Source organism: Tachypleus tridentatus, chromosome 4 (assembly GCF_004210375.1).
Source record: "Tachypleus tridentatus isolate NWPU-2018 chromosome 4, ASM421037v1, whole genome shotgun sequence".
Classification (NCBI taxonomy): Eukaryota; Metazoa; Arthropoda; class Merostomata; order Xiphosura; family Limulidae; genus Tachypleus; species Tachypleus tridentatus.
Window position 1 is genome coordinate 93,991,725 of NC_134828.1, and position 20,124 is coordinate 94,011,848.

Genomic DNA, 20,124 nt, shown 5'->3' on the forward strand with positions numbered 1-20,124 from the left:
ATAGGTCTTACAGTACTCACTTAATAATTACGTGTCAGTTCTGTTGATTAGCTGTCTAGTTTTCATTAATGCTATGAAAGTGATCATACCTATTTTGTCCTGTTTTTATACTTTATATAGACCTTACAGATAGATATTAGTGATGTTGTGATTCCTTTAGAATGAGTACAGCTATAACTAAATTGTGAGTTTTGTAAAAAAAAATAAAATAAAATGTTTTATGTAATAAAATTTCAACTGTTCACTGCTTTTTAAAGTTCAGTTTTCTCTAACACATAGTATGGTATACTTAATATATGTATGCTAAATTGAGTTATATATTGGCCTTTATCATCTTTTTCCTTTTGTTCTCTGAAAAGATGCTGTCCAAATTTAGAGAAAAAGGATGGGCAATAATTTAGCATATGTTTATTACATGTAGAGGTCTGGACAATAAAGTAACTGTTTATCCACTGAGCTTTCAAGAAGGTGTATTGAGTAAGAAAAGGGCAGTAGGAACTCACACAAGTTACATGTCTTGCTGCTTGTTTCCTAATTCTGACCAACAAGTAAGAATTAATATACTATTTATGTATTATTCTATGGGTAAAAAGTAGACTAAAATAATCTTAAGTACCGATATATCTCGGAACGGCTGGTATGGGTATTAACACTTTTACTGATAAGGAGAGAACAACATTTTGACCTTCCTAGGTCATCTTCCTAGGCCTTAACCTGGTATACTTAATTAAGTATGGTATACTTAATATATGTATGCTAAATTGAGTTATATATTGGCCTTTATCATCTTTTTCCTTTTGTTCTCTGAAAAGATGCTGTCCAAATTTAGAGAAAAAGGATGGGCAATAATTTAGCATATGTTTATTACATGTAGAGGTCTGGACAATAAAGTAACTGTTTATCCACTGAGCTTTCAAGAAGGTGTATTGAGTAAGAAAAGGGCAGTAGGAACTCACACAAGTTACATGTCTTGCTGCTTGTTTCCTAATTCTGACCAACAAGTAAGAATTAATATACTATTTATGTATTATTCTATGGGTAAAAAGTAGACTAAAATAATCTTAAGTACCGATATATCTCGGAACGGCTGGTATGGGTATTAACACTTTTACTGATAAGGAGAGAACAACATTTTGACCTTCCTAGGTCATCTTCCTAGGCCTTAACCTGAAGATGACCAGTCCGTTCTTTCTTATCAGTAAAAGTGTTAATACCCATACCAGCCGTTCTGAGATATATTTTTATTTCAAGTGGGTTTCTCGTCATCAAGAATCTTAATTACTGTTATATGTAGAATATGATAATTTATTTTTTGTAGTACTTTAACAAACACGTATGACTCCTACACGTCGTTTGGAAATTAAGGCAGTTTAAATGAGATTGTGATTTTTAGTTAAAAGGAACTATTGAACTAAAATATGCACCACTCAACATCTAAAATATGTTTGGAATATTGTTTTTTATCATGACAAGGCAAAAAGTGCTTTTATAAAATATCATTAACCCCTTTTAGCTAATTTCTATACAAGTTAAACATCTCATGACCAGTTGTACAAAATAACATCCCTTATGGAGTACAGCTGGTCAAATTGTGATATTCATATATTAATGACGACATTAACCCCAGGTCAAAGTCACCATTTTTAAGCCCCTTCTATACCTATTTAATATAAATGTATTTTCATGAAATATACTATTATGAAATATGATATAATGTAAATTTTTTTTATTGTAAAAGTTTTATTCTTATTTTAAAAGAAAAATTTAAAAACAACAATTAAAGTGCAGGTTTTGCTGTCATGTGATCAGCTTGTAGTTACAAGTCTAAATTTTACAAGCTATTATATATGACACTATGAGAACATAATAAAGACTGTTTGCGTACAAGATCAAATTGAAGTTCCACCTGATTTTCATGAGTGTCTGGAAAATTTCCAAGATTTTTTGTGTGGGGTTTTACATTCTATTTCTAAGGTAAGTTGGTCACGCCCAGTGCAAAGTCAAAACTGTATTGGTGAGTGACTAATAAAAGGAGATTACCCAATAGTCTAAAGAAAGTTCTACCAGTGAATAGATTTGTAGCATGAGATAGAAAAGAAGCCTAGTTCTCTGTTCTCTTGAGTGTTTGGTATGTGTTTCTCACATTATATGTATTAGTTTACTAGCTAATTAGATTCCATTTAGGTTTTATGTAAACATAAACATCTTTTGATATGAATCCTATTACCAGTTTCCTAATATGGTAGAATTTGTGTTTGTCATTTGTCTGGAGAACATATGAAGGGAGATGTTTTTCCCATAGGAAATACATAGGAGTTGGTGCAGTACATGTTTAGGCAGCTATTTGCCATGTATTGCACCAACCCTTCTGTATTTCCTATGGGAAAAACATCTTCCTTCACATGTTCTCCAGATAAATGACAAACATAAATTCTACCATATAGATAAATTTAGTTTGACTTGTGGAAATGTCAAAGCAAGATGGCATCATTTGTGTGTGCAAGCATCAGTGAAAAAGTTTGTGGATGACCTTTGTCCTATAACAACAGTTACAATTGCAGGGTTACCTGTGCAGGAACAAATTAGCATACCTGAATGAAGAAAAACAAAAGAATTAAAAAGGAAAATTAAAAATGGATTAAGTAAAAAAATAAAGGCATGAAATTATGCATATGAGGAAAAGAATATTACAAAACAATCTACAAATATGTTAATTCTATATATATATATTTTCATTTCTTAAATTTAATCATCTCATTGCACTGTACATCGATGATAATATCTAGAGTTAATGCTATAATGGAGAAAACGAAAAATAAGACAAACATTTACTTTAAAAACATTTGATATTCATTTAGGAGGTTCTAGATATTATGCAAATAAAATTTGAAAAACTAGAATAATAAGTGGCATTTTTAAATTCAAAATGAAAATCACATTACTTGTGCATTACTCTAAGTGCATATAACTACATTAAATAATGGCTGTTTTGATACAAATACTAGAAAAAAAATCAAAATTGTCTTGTTTATTCAAAATCTACATAATCTAAGGATCGTGCAAGACAAATTTAAAACTAGTTCGTCACCTGGTTTTATTTTTACGAAGAAATTTCATGATAATTGCATACCTACTTGCAATGTAAGTGCATTGTAATCATATGGCAGATCAAATATCTTCTGTTAATCAATTAGTAGTGTCCCACAAACCATGGTACATATGAGAATGCAAATTAGAGTTGATGGTAGGTGTTGTCATCCAGTTGTTTTCTCTTTATTCAGCAATTCAAAAAGGATAAAAAAAATATTGTTAGTGGGTGCTGCCAGAAAGACTTTTCCTCTGGTTGGTATTTCAAAGATAGCTACAATGGCAAATATCCTTAGTCGCTTATATCATAACAGTGACAGGGTGTGTGCAGAATCCAAGATATTTGAATCATGCTTCATTCCATCCCCCAAATGACCAATGTTGAACAAACTTGAGGTAAAAGAAAACTTGTTAGTCTAAAATTTATCATAGCACAGCCAATGATGTGTTGATTAGTGTTTAATAACTGCACACTTGCAATGTTTCAATTACTTGGATAGCTAGAATAATAGAAAATGCTGGTAGTTAATTTTGAATAATTGATTAAATTGTTCAGCCTCTTCTTGCAAATGAGCATTAAGTGAATGTAATTTTAAAAAATTCACGTCATTTCACATCAGTATGGAGCACGTCCACCAGGAAACAGCAAGGGCAGTCTGAGACCTCAGTATCGGAGTTTATAATATGCTCCTTAGTTATACTTGACCACTTCTCTGATTGGTCTGTTTTATAGATATTGGACCTAGAATCACTTGATGGAATGCGCTGCGTCTCCTAATGTGAGTTATTTACATGCTTGTTGAAGGCAAATTCTGTTTGATGTGAAATCCTCTTTGGTAACCCAGTATCATCTTCAAGGAGTAAGATGTTCTAATGGGTTTTCAGAGGTCTAGTCAGTAAGTTAATGTATTTTGAGCCATGTCATTTCATTCAAAACAATGATCATGGGGGTATTGTATTTCAAATCATATGAGTGATTATTATATACCTAATTTTCAGAATTATGAACTAGAGAGGAATAGAATTGACATTATTTAATGCTGTTGTTTTGCTTTGTCATGACTGTTTAAACTTTTAATCACTCTTTAACTGTATTTCAATTAGAAGTTTATTTGATATACGTCCATGTATTTGGTTGTACACACTTGTGGTTGCATTAAATTGAAGTTAATGAACTGAAATTTGTCGCAAGACAAAATGTGTTCAAAATATTTATCTAATCAGACAACTTTTGTTGTGAGCATTGAAAAGAAGCATGAATTTTTTTTAAAGATCCTCAGATTTTATCAGATAATAATTACAAATATACTGAATTGTGATTTTTAATGTTTCACAAACTTAAAAGTGCAGTTACATTAGTTTTATATTAGAAGCCGTTATGAAACTAATGATTGATCACTAAAATTTGTCCAAGGAAATGACTGATTTTGTCCTGTACTTTATGAATCACATTTAAGTTTTTAAAGTGGTCTAATGGCCGATGTCAAAAACAAAGTGCTTTATAGCTCTTTTAAGGTTATTTCAATCTTGAGAAGTGTTTGTGGTAACTTTTAAAAGTGTAAGAATACAATTGGAATGGTAATGTTACTTTTTCCTTTACCTTTCTTTGCATGCTGAGAAAAGTTTGAAGTTATTTTTGTTTTGTACAGTCTGTTCTGCTTTGAAGTTTAGATTTAATAATAACTGAGATGCAAGATCATATAATAGAAAACTACACAATGTATAAATTAAATTTTGATGTCAATAATTGTGTAAAACAGTATTGTATAGTTAAGTAGTTTCATGATTTTAAATTTTGATTTTGAACTAAATATATATTTTAGTAACAAACATTTTTTTCAGTTTTCAGCTGAATAGTCCATATATTAAAAATTTGTAAAATTTGCAGTGCAGTTGTGTTAAAGTAATATACTGATACAACTCCGAAATAAAATTTCTCTACACTTAGTTAGTTGCCCAGATACTCAGCTTATGCAGGTAGTAATTTAATCACAAGTTAACAATCTCTGGAGGTACAAAATTCAGAATATTAAAGTAGAAATTTAGTCTTCAGAAAATAAAAAAGAATTGTTCAGTCTTTGTTGCATACAGTCATTGATATTATTCTTGCACATGAGATCTTACAGTTAGGCTGCAAAAGCTTCAGTGATATTTAATTTAAAATTATTTTCTGTTATATTAAAGGTTTTTTTTTCCTAGATTCTCACAGGAAGTGGAGACAGTACGTGTGCTCTGTGGGACGTAGAATGTGCTCAGTTACTTCAAAGTTTCCATGGCCACGGGGGAGATGTAATTAGCTTAGATTTGTGTCCATCAGAGACAGGCAATACATTTGTGTCTGCAGTAAGAAATTATAAGTATTATGTTCCTCTTCTTTCTAGTTGTCATTGTATATAATCATATCCATGTGTTATGATGTTTTGCCGTTTGTAGTGACTGCAAAGCCAATAATATATATATTTGTAATTGGAGGTTCCATTTGTATGTGCATTAATAAGTTATAAAAATTATTACCAGAAAAGCTTTTACTATATTTTTTTTTTTCCCATATCTTGGTTGTTTCTGTTAACTATTAAATAAATGTCACTTAGATTTTCAGGACAGTAATATAAATATGAGAAACCGAATCATTTTTTGTTAGGGGACGTTTACCCTAAATCTAATATAAAAAAAAAAATAAAGCTTTTATTAATTTTTTGGAGAGTTTATTTACTATTATGAGGTCAAATTTTAAGATTTATATAACTTCATCAGTTGGTCATATCTAAAGAATAGTGTATTTTTACATTTGTATACAAGTTTGCACACATTGCGTATATCATAAAGGTGACAAGTGGCTTGTATTGAAAACAAAATATATTTTTAGATGTTTAAATATTTCTTTTTTTTATCACCAGGGTTGTGATCGGCAGGCTCTTCTCTGGGACATGAGAACTGGTCAGTGTGTGCAATCCTTTGAAGGTCATGAGTCAGACATTAACACCGTGAAGTTTTATCCAAGTGGGGATGCTCTAGCTACAGGATCTGATGACTCTACTGTAAGTAAAATACATTTTGTTTCTTATAAACACTGCTTGATGGAACTAGAATAAGGCATGAAAGATATACCTATGGGAAGCTAATTAAAAACATAACCCTAGGATACTTCATCTAGAAAAATAATTTCAACCTGTGTTCCATTGGCTCGCTTCAGGTGACTCTTTGGAAAAAGTTGTTTAATTACAGAAAACAAGTTGCATCACAGTGTATGGAAAATATCTGTATTATAAATCTGAATCTACTAAAATTACCATCATGAAACTTGGTAAGAGTTTCTTAAAAAATACAGAATTGTTGTAAAGAATTTGCACTAAAGATTTGTCTATGAATTTACAGTCTTAATCATGCTGAGTGGGCATGGATCTTCATGGTACAAATAAAAATACTTTTCATCATTTCAAGTTTCTCATGCACAACAGGTAAAATATAAATGAATATCAAAGGTTTTTCTCTGCAAAATTATATATTTTGTCTTTTTTATTTACCCTAACACCAGCCGCGGCAAAAACAATGAAACAAAATAGCGAAGAATATGAAATGGAATGATGTATGTAATTTTTTTAAAAAATAAATGTGAAATGTAACAGAGTTACAGTTTCTTATCCAAACAGTTAACCAATGTAGCAGGTCTTTATATAATTAACCAATCAAATAACAGTCAATTACAATCATGTGATGCTGTTAACATGAATTGGTCTTGTAAAGTTTTTCATTTAATTCTTCATTTATTATATTTTTAATCCAACATAATATATTCTAATATTCAGATTTAGTAGCTTGTGATCCCATGTTCAGACAGCAGTAAGTTTACAGACTAACGAAGCTAAACTTTGAAACAAATATTCACTTACTCGCATGTTTTAGTTGTATTCCTTGTACATTCACTAGTGTTTTACATAATAATTTGCAAATGACAGACCTAGTGAAAGTTACAATGTCATTTCACATGTAAAGACATACATTTGTGCCACTACATGGTGATGTCATTACAGAGCAGAACCTTCCACTAGTAAGTGTAGTACGTCTCAGTGTTCTGTATTACAGAGCAGAACCTTCCACTAGTAAGAGTGTAGTACGTCTCAGTGTTCTGTATTACAGAGCAGAACCTTCCACTAGTAAGAGTGTAGTGTTCTGTATTACAGAGCAGAACCTTCCACTAGTAAGAGTGTAGTACGTCTCAGTGTGCTGTGACTCGCTATGCATTTCACGTTCAACGATTGTCAGTCTTCTCCTCCACGCTCTCATGCACTGATGTGCACTGTTTTATATATATATCTAAGAAACTTATCAACAGTAGTCAGACTAATATATCTAACAAATTTATCAACGATATTCAAACCGTTGTATCCAATTTTGCTGAAGCTTACTATTCTACTTGACTTTAGTTTTATTATACTACTAGTATTGATGGAAGTGAACAATTTCCTTACACAAATTACCATCATTTCTGTTGTTTAGTGGGGTTCATTATGGAGCTGGGTCCCCCTACACCCATTCCTCTCACACTTATTTTCTCCTTTACCTTGATTCATCCTACCTTCCCAAGTCTTCTGCAGCTAGGCAATTGATTTTACCTTTTCTTCCTTCTTTTGTGGTTTGAGTAACTATTATTTTTCATAGCGTGGGTTCCCTCCTCTGGTAGAAGTTTCTGTCCTACCACATAGACAAGATGAATCCACCAGCTCATACATCTGGGCTACATGTAAGTTGAATGATCATAGACTGTCATAATGCTTCTTCTTATCAGATTTGTCACCTCACACTAGGTTATATTATTACATATTTTTATTTATATTATTAATTTTAAATGTTATTGAAGACTAAGGAACATTTCAGTGAAAGTTATGTAATAATTAAACTGTTTGAAATACTTTTTAAAAGTATCATTTAACAAACCTGTTGTTTTAAATTGAAGTGTCACCAGATTTTTTTGGAATAACTTTGAACAAACATTTTTAATGAGCTATTCAATACCACAGACAAAAGTATAGTTCACAAATGTCAGAATACTGGGCCAGTCGAGAGAGTAATCAAAGCATTATGTATACACATGACAACAAGGTCACTGGAGGTCATAATTACCTTGTTGTCATTCCTTCTTATTGTCTCTGTGATGTATGGAAACAAAATGATGTTATGGGGCTGTAAAAAAGTACATGTGAATATTGCCCAGAAACTCCAGTGCACAGTACACACTTGGGCAGTTAATCATATGTAAGAAACTATACCACATAGTAACTATTGTAATGTTGTTTTGATTAGTTAGAGTTACTGATCAAATTATGTAATGAAAAAGTATTATAATTGACACATCTGTTTTTCTCATATCCTAATTTAATTTTGCATGTTGTGTATTTCTCTGGTTCTTATAACAAGATCAATTTCAGTATTCAGTTATGTTTATCATATTGAAATTTTGGTACACTGTTTCCTTAACACAAAGCATGGCTCATGTAGTTTCAGAAAATAATGTATTTATTTTGTAAACAATGTTTTTATTAAAGGTGTCCAGCAGTCAACACTCAGTAGTGAGTGATACAGCCAAAGAAAAGTGAACAAGTAAACATGCAGCCACTAGTGAGAGTCTTTTTATGTGACATGATTGTGTACAAAGTTGTCCTTTCTGAAACTTGCCCACTGCAAGAAGTTACATTTTAAATGTTGAAGACTGTAAACAATCAACACATTAATAGTTAGTACATAAAAATGGAACCAATTTCATTATATATACGTATAGCGAAGCTCAATCTGACCATGTTGTTTGCTTTTATCGCGTGCGTGTTTAAATTTTAAACCTCAGCCCTCCTCTGAACCTTTGTTCAATTTCTTTGAAATTATTTTCAGAATTTCCTTCCCCCTCGGTGTGGATTCCTGAACGTGGTGAGGTGTCCTCCCAGGGAAGATTCTGTTCTATCTGGTTACCTTCTCTGGGATCGAAACATCCACTCACGTGTTTGCCGTGCATGGCGACCCGTGAAGGGGAGGAGAGGATCCTGGTGGTTGAGGGGTCCAACCCTAACACACCACTTTGGCCTCGAATTCCTGTAGACGGGCGGCCTTTGAGTGGCCCCCCTTGGGTCAATCGGCTGGTCCACTTGGGCTAGAGTCAACCAAGTACCAGTGTTGGAAGTTCTCAACGGGTGTTGTGGACATTGTACATGATGCTGGTGTTTGGGTATAGTGCTCACGAAACCCTGGCGTTGCTGCATTGTCCTTGCGTGACTTTGTAGTGCGTCCCCTTGTAGGGCTCCATGGTGGGTGGAGTCAGTGGGTACCGAAATTTTTTCTTCTTCCTATGGATCCTCTAAAAAATTTAAATAAAATTGTAAAAAAAACAGTCAATGGGTAAACGACCACGTCTTGAATACTCAGAACAGCAATCTTCAACATCAGTAACACATTATCTCATTTTCTTATATTACATTCTCTTCGAAAAACCTTTAGGGCAAATGTCACCTTTTTTTATTCAAAAGGGACTAGAGGGACTTGCTGGCTCTCCAAAATCAGTAAAGAAACTTTGATCTGGTGACATATTGGTTGAAACATCCACATCCCAACACAGTGAACTCCTCTTGAATAAAAGGCAATTAGGGATATACCTATTGAGGTTACACCCCATGCTACCTTGAATTCTTCACTAGGAGTTATTGTTGAAAGGGATTTGAAGAACATTCCCGAGTCAGAGATTCTCGCTGGTCTCTCCACTCAAGGAGTTTCTGCAGTGAGGCGATCTCCACTGCAAAGATGGAGTTACACTGCCAACAAATACCCTCGTTTTAACATTTACTTCACCACGTGCACCTGCCACCATCAAGGCAGGTTATCTCATTTGCAGGGTTTGGCCATACATACCAAACCCTCTTTGATGTTTCCAATGTCAGAGATTTGGCCACTCAAAGACATCTTGTTGTGGTTCCCTGACATGTGCTTGTTGTGGAGGCAAGGACCACGATGCCTATGACTGTGACATGAACCCACATTGCGTAAACTGCAATGGTTCTCACCCCTCTTACTTTCATTCTTGCCCAAAATGGTTGGAGGAAAAGAGGTGCAGCGTTTGAAAATGACACATAACATTAGTTATCCTGAGGCTCGAAATTGCTGTCCACAACTCCATCTCGACATATGCTGCTGCACTTCATTCCACAACTACAGTGGGAGTGCAGACAGATCTCTGTGCCTCCAAGAGAATCGTTTCAAAACAAATGAAAAGCCTTTTGACCTCCATGGTTAAAATGGTTGATGAATCGACTTCCACACCCATCTCTGTTCCTCCCATACAGTCCAACAAACCTCAAGATCCACGTCCTTCAGTTTCAAATACAGGCATTTCTTCTGATACATCTTTTTCTCCCACCACAAGAGACAAAACAATTATTCGTTCGCGTCCTCAGTCACTGGATTCCCCTTCCAATAACAAAAACCTGCCCACCCGACCCAGAGCAGGATCCATGGAGGTTGATAGACCTCCTCCGACTAAAGACAGTAAAGAAAAAAGACGTGGTCGTAAACCGAAGGGTTCTCCAGCCACTTCACCTACCCGTTCTTAAAAATGGCCACCTTGATACAATGGAACTGTCGAGGTTTACGTTCTAATCTGGATGATATCAAAACTCTGATTGCTTCCTACCATCCTGTTTGTCTTTCTTTACAAGAAACATTTCTCAAAACTGCTCATACTGTCTCCATTCGGCAGTTTTCTCTGTACAGAAATAACAGGTTGTGTGATGGTCGAGTACATGGAGGGGTGGCACTGTTGGTTGATCAACACGTGCCCACCCTGTCTTTGTCACTCAACACACCCTTGGAGGCTGTAGCCATCCGTGTTTCCTTGGGTCATACCATCACTGTTTGTTCTCTGTACCTGTCCCCTGGAAAGACATATGATCAATCAGATCTTGATGCTCTCGTTGAACAATTGCCATCTCCATTTCTAATCCTAGGGGATTTTAATGGACATCATCCCCTCTGGGGAAGTGCTATTATTGATGAGAGGGGTCGATCTGTAAAGCGAATGCTCTCTGATCACAATCTTTCTCTTTTCAATACTGGTTCTTCCACTTACTTTCATGCACCTTCAGTCCTTTACCGCTATTGATCTCTCAGTTTGCTCCCCTTCATTATTCTCCCATTTTCATAGAGGGTTGACAGTAATCCACTAGGCAGTGATCATTTTCCGATCCTTTTGAGAGAGACTGGCGTGGTCGATGCCACCCTACCCAGCGTGCCCGGTGGAAGCTGGATCAGGCAGACTGGTCCACTTTCACTGCTCTCGCAGAACTTGATCCTGCCATCGTAAATCAGCCATCAATAGACGACTGTGTAGCAGCGGTAACTGACTGTATTACACATGCAGCTGCTCAGTGTATTCCTAAAACCTCGACACGTTTTCCACGATATCCTCGTCCGTGGTGGAATCCTGCTTGCCAGTTAGCACGGAAGGCTCAAAAGCGGGCCTGGGATACTTTTCGTAGATATCCCACACTTTCAAACCGGGTTGCTTTCCAATGGGCCGTGCACATGCTAGGTGGGTAAGATGTCAAAGCCAGAAGGAATCTTGGATTAAGTTCACAACCAGCATATCTTCTACCACCAGTTCCAAGATCATATAGGACAGGATTCAAAAGGTTAATGGACACTACAATTCTATCCCCCTCTCGATCTTACTCTCTGATGGTCAGGAGGTGACTGATGTTTGGAACATCGCTAACACTCTAGGTGAAAGCTTTTGCCTGGTATCTAGCACTTCTGCTTGTTCCTCCACCTTCCTGACCATCAAGACTCGGGCAGAGCGATCACCTCTTTCCTTTCGAACTGGCTGTTTCTTTGACTATAATTGTCCCTTTACCCTGGTGGAACTAAAAATGGCCCTTCATCAGTCTGCCAGTACGTCTGTTGGACCTGATGATATTCATTATGACATGCTGCACCATCTATCTCCTGCTTTTCTTGATGTCCTTCTGATTGTTTTCAACCGGATCTGGCAGGAGAATGTTTTTCCTGATGCCTGGCGCCAGGCTATTATTTTACCTTTCTCTAAGCCAGGGAAAGATCCCAAGATTCCTTCAAACTACCGTCCAATTGCTTTGACGAGCTGTCTCTGTAAGACATTAGAAAGGATGGTTAATGCTCGTCTTGTTTGGTTCGTTGGATCAAACAACCTCCTCTCGCCCATCCAGTGTGGGTTCCATCGACAGCACTCCACCACAGACCACCTAATTCGTCTTGAAACCTCTATCAGAGAAGCCTTTCTCAACTGCCAACATCTTGTATCAATATTCTTTGACATAGAGAAGGCTTACGACACAACATGGAGGTATGGCGTTTTGCGAGACCTCCATACATATAGGTTACGTGGCCATCTACCCATGTTTATTAGAAAAATTTTAATGGACAGGAGATTCCAAGTTCGTGTGGGTTCGACAATTTCCCCTTTCTTTTGTACAGGAACTTGGAGTCCCTCAAGGCTGTGTATTGAGTGTTACAGTCTTCAGTATAAAGATAAATGCCATCACTGAACAACTCCCTCTCACTTTGTGAATGGGCTGTATGTCGACGACTTTCACATCTCATGTGAAATGAGATATATTGAGCGGCAACTACAAACCGCCCTCAATTGTGTACGGAAGTGGACTCTGGTGAAGGGCTTTAATTTCTCTCTCTCCAAAACTGTATGCATGCACTTTTGCCGTCAACAGGGTATTCACCCTGATCCTGAACTTCCTATCGGTGAAGTTTTGCTGCCAATGGTCCCGGAGACCAAGTTCTTGGGGCTTATCTTTGATCGTAAACTGACCTTTATACCACATTTAAAGCAGCTTCGGGTCAAATGCACAAGAGCACTGAACATCCTCCGTGTTCTCTCTTCTTCCAGTTGGGGGGCAGATCGCTGTTCAATGTTAAAGGTATATCGTGCTCTTATTAGATCGAAACTTGATTATGGATCAATGGTCTATGGCTCTGCCAGACCCTTAGCCTTAAAGATGCTGGACCCCATTCATCATCAAGGACTTCGGCTCTGCACTTCCCCACTTCAGAGGTTATCTTTGAGTCTCATGAACTTCTTTTGCACTTCCGCCATATGCAACTTTTTTACTATATGCTTCGAAACTTCATTCCTTACCAAAGCATCCCACCTGGAAATGTGTTTTCCTTCCTTGGTGGGCAGTACTTTTTCAGAACAGACGATCTGTCATTGCTCCGTTTGGCCTTCGTGATCCGGCGCAATTGGATGAATTGGGTCTGTCCTTGGATAACATTGCAAATTCCACAGGTCGGCCCATCCCACCATGGCTTATTACAGCCCCCAAATGTGACCTTTCTTTCAGTCACCTAAAAAAGGCAGATACTCCAGATTGGAAGTACCGTCTTTTATTCAATGAATATCTTTCAAACAATCATTCAGTTCCCATTTATACAGATGGTTCCAAATCAGGTAATTCAGTGGGCTCTGCTATGGTTTGCTATGGGTCAGTAGTTGCGCAGAATCCCTTCTACAGCTTCTGTGTTCACTGCTGAACTGTATGCCATATCTCTTGCCCTGGATCATATTGCAGCTGAGCAGTACTCCAACTGCACTATTTATATTGATTCGCTTAGTTCTATACTTGCCTTGGAATCACTTCACGTTAGCTCACATCCTATTCTCGCTGATATTCAAAACCGACTGGCCCATTTCTCATTAGCAGCTACTTCAATCCAGTTTTTCTGGATACCAGGCCATGTTGGTATTGGGGAACGAGCTTGCAGACATGGCAGCTAAATATGTCTGCTTCAGCACCATCACTCCTATGCCTATTCCGCACATGGACTATGGTGTTGTCTTCAAGGCTTGGCTCCGTGCCAGCTGGCAGTCCACTTGGAGTGAGCAACTTGACAACAAACTTTTTCAAATCAAACCCAAAATTGGACTTTGGCCATCTAGCTTCCGTAAAGTTCGGAAGGAGCAAGTTGTTCTCGCTAGGCTACTCATTGGTCACAGTTTTTTAACTCATCATTTTCTTTTATCAGGAACTGATGCACCAATGTGTAGTTTGTGTAACACTCAAATCACTATCAGCCATGTTTTACTTTCTTGCCATCGTTACAATTCTCAACGACGGCAATATTTTAAACATATTTTTTCCTAGGGTCAGTCTGTAACATTGGACAGAGTTATTGGTGATGGTGACTCTGTCCAACTTGATAATGTTTTTAATTTTTTAATGGCCATTAATCTTTTTAATCTCACTTAAGTGTTGCATATTTATTCATTACACCTTTTTAATTGTGGTTCTTTTTTTACAGTTTTAATCTCTCTCCTTCAATTTGACATTGGACAATGGCCAGAACATTAAATAACTCAACACCAGGACTGGAAAGGCCAACTTCAGGTGACTAACGCTACTGTTTGAACTACTCGTTAGTCGTCCTGGCAAGTTGTTATTATACTTTTGCTGCATATCATTTCACACTCTTACTACTTAACTTTTTAGTACTGGCCATATTGACTCATAACCCGGAACCAGGACTGGAAAGACCAACTTCAGGTGACTGACGGTGGTTTTTATACACCTGTTAGTCTTCCTGGCGGGTTATGATCATTACCATTTTGCTAGAGTAAATATTTTACAATTTTGAAGACTGGATGTCACCATTGGTTTTAACACCATTTTCTGTTTTAATTGCTGTTTTGTTTTTACCTTCATTTACTTTTACAAATTTTACTCCATGTACTTGACTTTATCTTTTTACTGGACATTTGGCTACTCATTGTTACAATTTTGCTATGTATCTTTTAAAACTTCTATTCTTTTACATTTTGATACTGGTTGCTATGACACATAACCTGGAACCAAGACTGGAAAGACCAACTTCAGGTGACTGACAGTGGTTCTTGAACTTACCTGTTAGTCTTCCTGGCGGGCTATGATCATTACCTTTTTTGCTGGAGTAAATACCTTACAACTTCTTATACTCTGCCTTCTATCTTAACATTGTAGACTAGGTGTCAACATTGGTTTTATACTTTTTTGTTTTACCTTCATTTCCATTTATGTCTATTACTACATTTATTTTTTTTTTTTTTATTTATTTTTTTACATTTTTACCGAATGTCTGGTGCAGATAGCCTCGCTGCTTTGTGCCATAAAACACTAAATCAATCAATCAATCAGTACTTCCTTCACGTTCACTTTATTAGCAATAGTGCTTGTCACTTATGGATTAAAACAGTTTTGTGGTCATGCTTTGTTGTTTTAAGAGTGATGCTGTTTTCGGTGTAGATTTGGTTATATACATCTTATGTTTTCCATTTTGTTTTAACAAGTCAAATGACTTAAAGTATCTCAGTTGTAAAGGTACATAAGACAGAGTTGTTCATTTGATGATTTATTTGTCTTTATTAGTGCCGTCTCTTTGATCTGAGGGCTGATCGGGGAAGTTGCAGTTTACTCTAAGCAGAGTATCATCTTTGGTGTGAATTCAGTAGATTTCTCTATTAGTGGTAAGTTAATACTCAGTTTCAAAAGTTATAAAAACAAAACCTTTATATTCTGTAATGGTTATTTACCAGAGATTTCAGGTCTAAGTGCACATCTCCGTATATAATATTAATATCTAAGTAGGAACAATAATGTAATTGTATTTGAATGCTTTATAACTTGAAACTTATTTAATGTAATTTTCAAAGAAAAATGAAAAAAAAAATCATCTCTGTGTAGTTCTGAGGAGACTTGCCTGTTAAACAAGAAATATACCATTTTTCTTGGAATCTCTCTGCCCATCTCAAAGTGTAGATTTGCATCTACTAAGAAGCTAGTAGTCTTTGATAATATAATAATTCTTGTTTTGTTTCAAACATGGTTTTCTTTTTCTGCTAGTGGTTCTGTTATTTCGTTGTCATTCTTTTATTATATCACAGTATGTGCTTTGAACATCTGCTATTGAAGCACAGTGTAGAACTAGCTGTAGCCAGTGTATAGATTCTATTGTACAGAGGAGGTTATGAACTATTTACATGAATTTAGAATATTGATTTGAGGAATTATTTGTTACTTTAAGATATTAGCTAGAGCCATTGTAGGGATAAACATAGGGATGTAATAGGAAGTTTAGAAAACTTAGGTCCTAGGACGATGTTCATAGTTCCTGTAGAAGATCATTTAATTCCCAAAATGGTTTTGTGTGAAGTTATATCTGTTTGAAGGCTACAGAAATTATCTTGTATGAAAAGACAACTGTTGAACACTTTTAGGTTTAGTGAGTATGGTAGGCAACAGCAAATGATTCAGGTGAATTAATTCATGATTCATTGAATATTTTTAAGTTTACTGTGTTCAAACGATACACACAAATAAAATTATTTTTTATTGAAAACGAACTATATTTACTATAAATAATTGTTGTTAACTAAAATCATTGTTAGCCTGAACACAGTATTTGACATCAAAATAATACCACCACCATTTTCACTGGTGAAGACCTGGTTCAAGATTAACTCTTTTATTTTATATTATCAATAGCCAGAAGTGGTGGTCATCCATAGCAAGGATAAATAATTTATCAAACTAAATACAGTGCTTTTCAAAAGAAATTAAGCTTTTTTGCTCTGAATTCAAAAGTGTTATGTCTGGCACCTTACATCACTCAGCCAACTCTGTCTCAACTGTCAAGCATGGTAGTAGTAGCACCATGTTATGGTGATATTTCTCATCAGCAGGCACTGGGTTGCTTTTAAAGATTAACAAAGAACAGATGAAGCCTAGAGGTAAACCTGCTTGTTTCATGAATATTATAATCCAAAAACTGAATGGAAAATTCACATTTCAACGTGACAGTATTTTGAAGTACAAGGACAAAGCCACACTGGAGTGTTTTCAAAATAACAAAGTGAATGTCTTGGAGTTGCCCAGTCAGTGTTCTGACATATATCCAATAGAAACTTTACGGTGAGACTTAAAGATCCCCAGTGACTTTATAAGAATTGGAACAGTTTTACCAGAAAGAATCGGCAAAAATTACACCATCCCATTGTGTAAGGCTGATAGAAACCTATCCAAAAAGACTCGCAACAGTAATTGAGGACTGACTTTGGGGCAATCAGCAGTTTTCAGTTTATAAAGGCTAGGTGGTTAAGGTACTTCACTTGCAATCTGAGGGTAGTGGGTTCAAACCCCCATACCACCAAACATGCTTGCCTTTTCAGCCATGGGGATGTTATAATGTCACAGTCAGTCCCACTATTCGTTGGTAAAAGAGTAGTCTAAAAGTTGGCAGTGGGTGAAGATGACTAGCTGCTTTTCCTTCAGTCCTCTACTACTAAATTAGAGACGGTTACCACAGTTAACCCTCGTCGGAAAGTTAAAACAAACCAAATCAATTTATATGTTTTCTTTGCAGTTTTTGCCGATATTCAACCTTAGTATCGTGTATGATTATTATAAGTTTGGATAAAAACAAGTTAATTTAAACAGTTTACATTATTTGTATTTCATCAAAATATGATATTGTTGGTTAGTAAGGAATTGTATGCTTTTGAACATCAGTCAAGTTGAAGTTGACTGAATATATAAAATGGAACATTTTGATGAACACCAAAAAAATGAAATTGTAATATGAAATTTTTTTATTTCAAAACAATTTTAACACAAAAAAAATTGTGATCTTCACAACCTAAAAAAATGATAGACTAAAGTAAATTTTACAAAGTTTCTCAAACTGCAACTAGGTACTGTTTACTGTTAAAGTCCTTTGAATATTCATGCAATTGAGTCCATTTTATTGTGAAAGAAAAACAAGTCAGTGGGATATTGATAACACCAAGATGGCAGAAAATCAAATTACTGTTTTTTTAAGTATCTGAATATAAAACAATTATCAGTTGATTTATGAATGTTTCATTATCCCCTTGTGGTATTAGAGAGCATTATTATTTCCATTTTCATTGTGAAAATTCTTAATCAAATTGAATGAAACTCTGAATAAACATCCATTTTCATTTGTGATAATTCATTTGCATTACATTATGTAAGTTTAAAAACCAAAAGAATTATTTCAACGAGCCTTGTAAGGCTACTGTAGTTTAGTATCGTAAACTAAATCGTGTGAAAGTAAAATACTGAGACAGTAAAAAAATGATTGTATGTACTATTAAATCTATCATGTTCTAATGGCAAGCAAAACTAGTACTTCTTATTACTTGAAAAGAATCTATAATCATTAGATGTAAATTGGTCTCAACAAAAAAAATACATTTGGAAAATATCACTCATGAGGGTTAGTTATTTTTCACTGGTGTTTGTTTGTATGACTTGCACAAAGAAGTTGGCTGTTTCAAGCAACAAAACAAAGGTACTGATGAATATTAAGTGAGATAAAACTAATATTTGAACTGTAACTGTCTGATCAAGCAGAAAATAAGAAAATCTAAAATGAAAGGAAATTTGTTAATTTCTCCAAACTCAGTTTCACAATAATTGTTTACAAATCTTTTTGAAGAAGCTAGATATTATTTAAGAATATCATCATAAATGGAGCTTGGTGATCAGTATAATTTGATTATGGGTTAAGCATTATGTGGATAGTTTGGAATAAATAGAAACATTAATTTCTATTAATCGATTATTTCATGTGACATTCATCTCTGTAGTCAGTAATTGATTAATCAAATTAATCACCCAGCTTTCATCAAAAATTTACAATTAATTAATTGTTAAATATTTCCAAGAATTTGTCTTCATGTTGCTTTGTTACCTTAGAATGCACATAACCATGCCATTAGCATCAATATAAATAGCTTGCACATACCTTTATTGGAATTTAGATTACATAGTGTTGAATCTTAATTAATACCTATTTCGTATGAATATTGTTTTCATGTTTCACATCCCCAGCTGGTACAGCAATAAGTCTACAGATTTACAACATTAAAATCAGGTTCGATTTCCCTTGGTGGACTCGGCAAATAGCATGGTGTGGCTTGGCTATAAGAAAACACACACACTTCATGTTTCACATGAGTGATGCTACAAATTTGAATTTAACTAAATCAGTAAACTCAGAGTTCAACAAACATGAAGCAGGAAACATGAAATACATGGCAAAGTAACAAAACATGCTCAAATCTGATTTGTGTAATATACATGAGATTAGGAGCCAGATAAAAAAAAAAAATGTATACAAAATTTAATAGTGTTAAATCTTTGGTTACAACATCTATGGACATGGTGGGAATGAAAGTTAGAAATGATTTATGTTTCTTATTAATTAAATCAAGATAATAATTACATTATGCTAAAGTATTAATTTTCCAATATACTTGAATAAAAATGATGAAATATAAACCGAATTACACTTTTTAATTAAATTTGTAAAGTTGATTTGCACGTGTGTATTTGAAGTGACATAAATTCATTGGTTGTAACAGAATGAATGATAAAATTTTGTTCAGCTTGAATACTGTAATATCAGAGAAGTAAGATTGAATAGTGAAAAATTTAACTTAAATAGCTGATAAAATAATACTGAAAAACTTGCTTCTATGATTTCTTCTATATACTCTTCAGTTAAACATTGCTTATATTGTAAAACTATAACATTTTAATGTTATTTGCAAGAGAAAGTTGCTTTTCAAAGTTGCTGATGTTTGTTTGTGAGCTTCACTACAGAAACTAATTATATGATTGGTTACATTTATTGTAGGGAGATTCTTATTTGCTGGTTACAATGACTATACTGTAAACGTCTGGGACACACTCAAGTGCATAAGGCTTACAATTCTCTATGGACATGAAAATAGAGTTACATGTTTAAAAGTTTCACCAGATGGCACTGCTTTGTCAACAGGAAGCTGGGACTTCACACTCAGGGTAAGTACAGTTTGGAAGAGGGATGATCTTCAACTGGGATAGTTCCCCCACTGCATTAGCAGTAGGTCTTAAGGCTTATAATACCAAAAACTTGGTTTCAATACCTGTAAATGTTTACACTGTTTTAAGTGTCTTGTTCTAATTTCATCTT

General features: G+C 35.0%; 1 protein-coding gene across 1 annotated transcript in view; it reads left to right on the top strand.

The window, feature by feature from the left end:
• LOC143249706 (guanine nucleotide-binding protein subunit beta-5-like) overlaps positions 1-20,124 on the top strand; it is a 48,060-nt gene that overhangs the window by 24,499 nt on the left and 3,437 nt on the right. Inside the window, 6 exon segments of the mRNA XM_076500018.1 lie at positions 422-548; positions 5,287-5,430; positions 5,985-6,125; positions 15,513-15,542; positions 15,544-15,610; positions 19,807-19,973. Coding sequence (XP_076356133.1) covers positions 422-548; positions 5,287-5,430; positions 5,985-6,125; positions 15,513-15,542; positions 15,544-15,610; positions 19,807-19,973 — 676 coding nt within the window.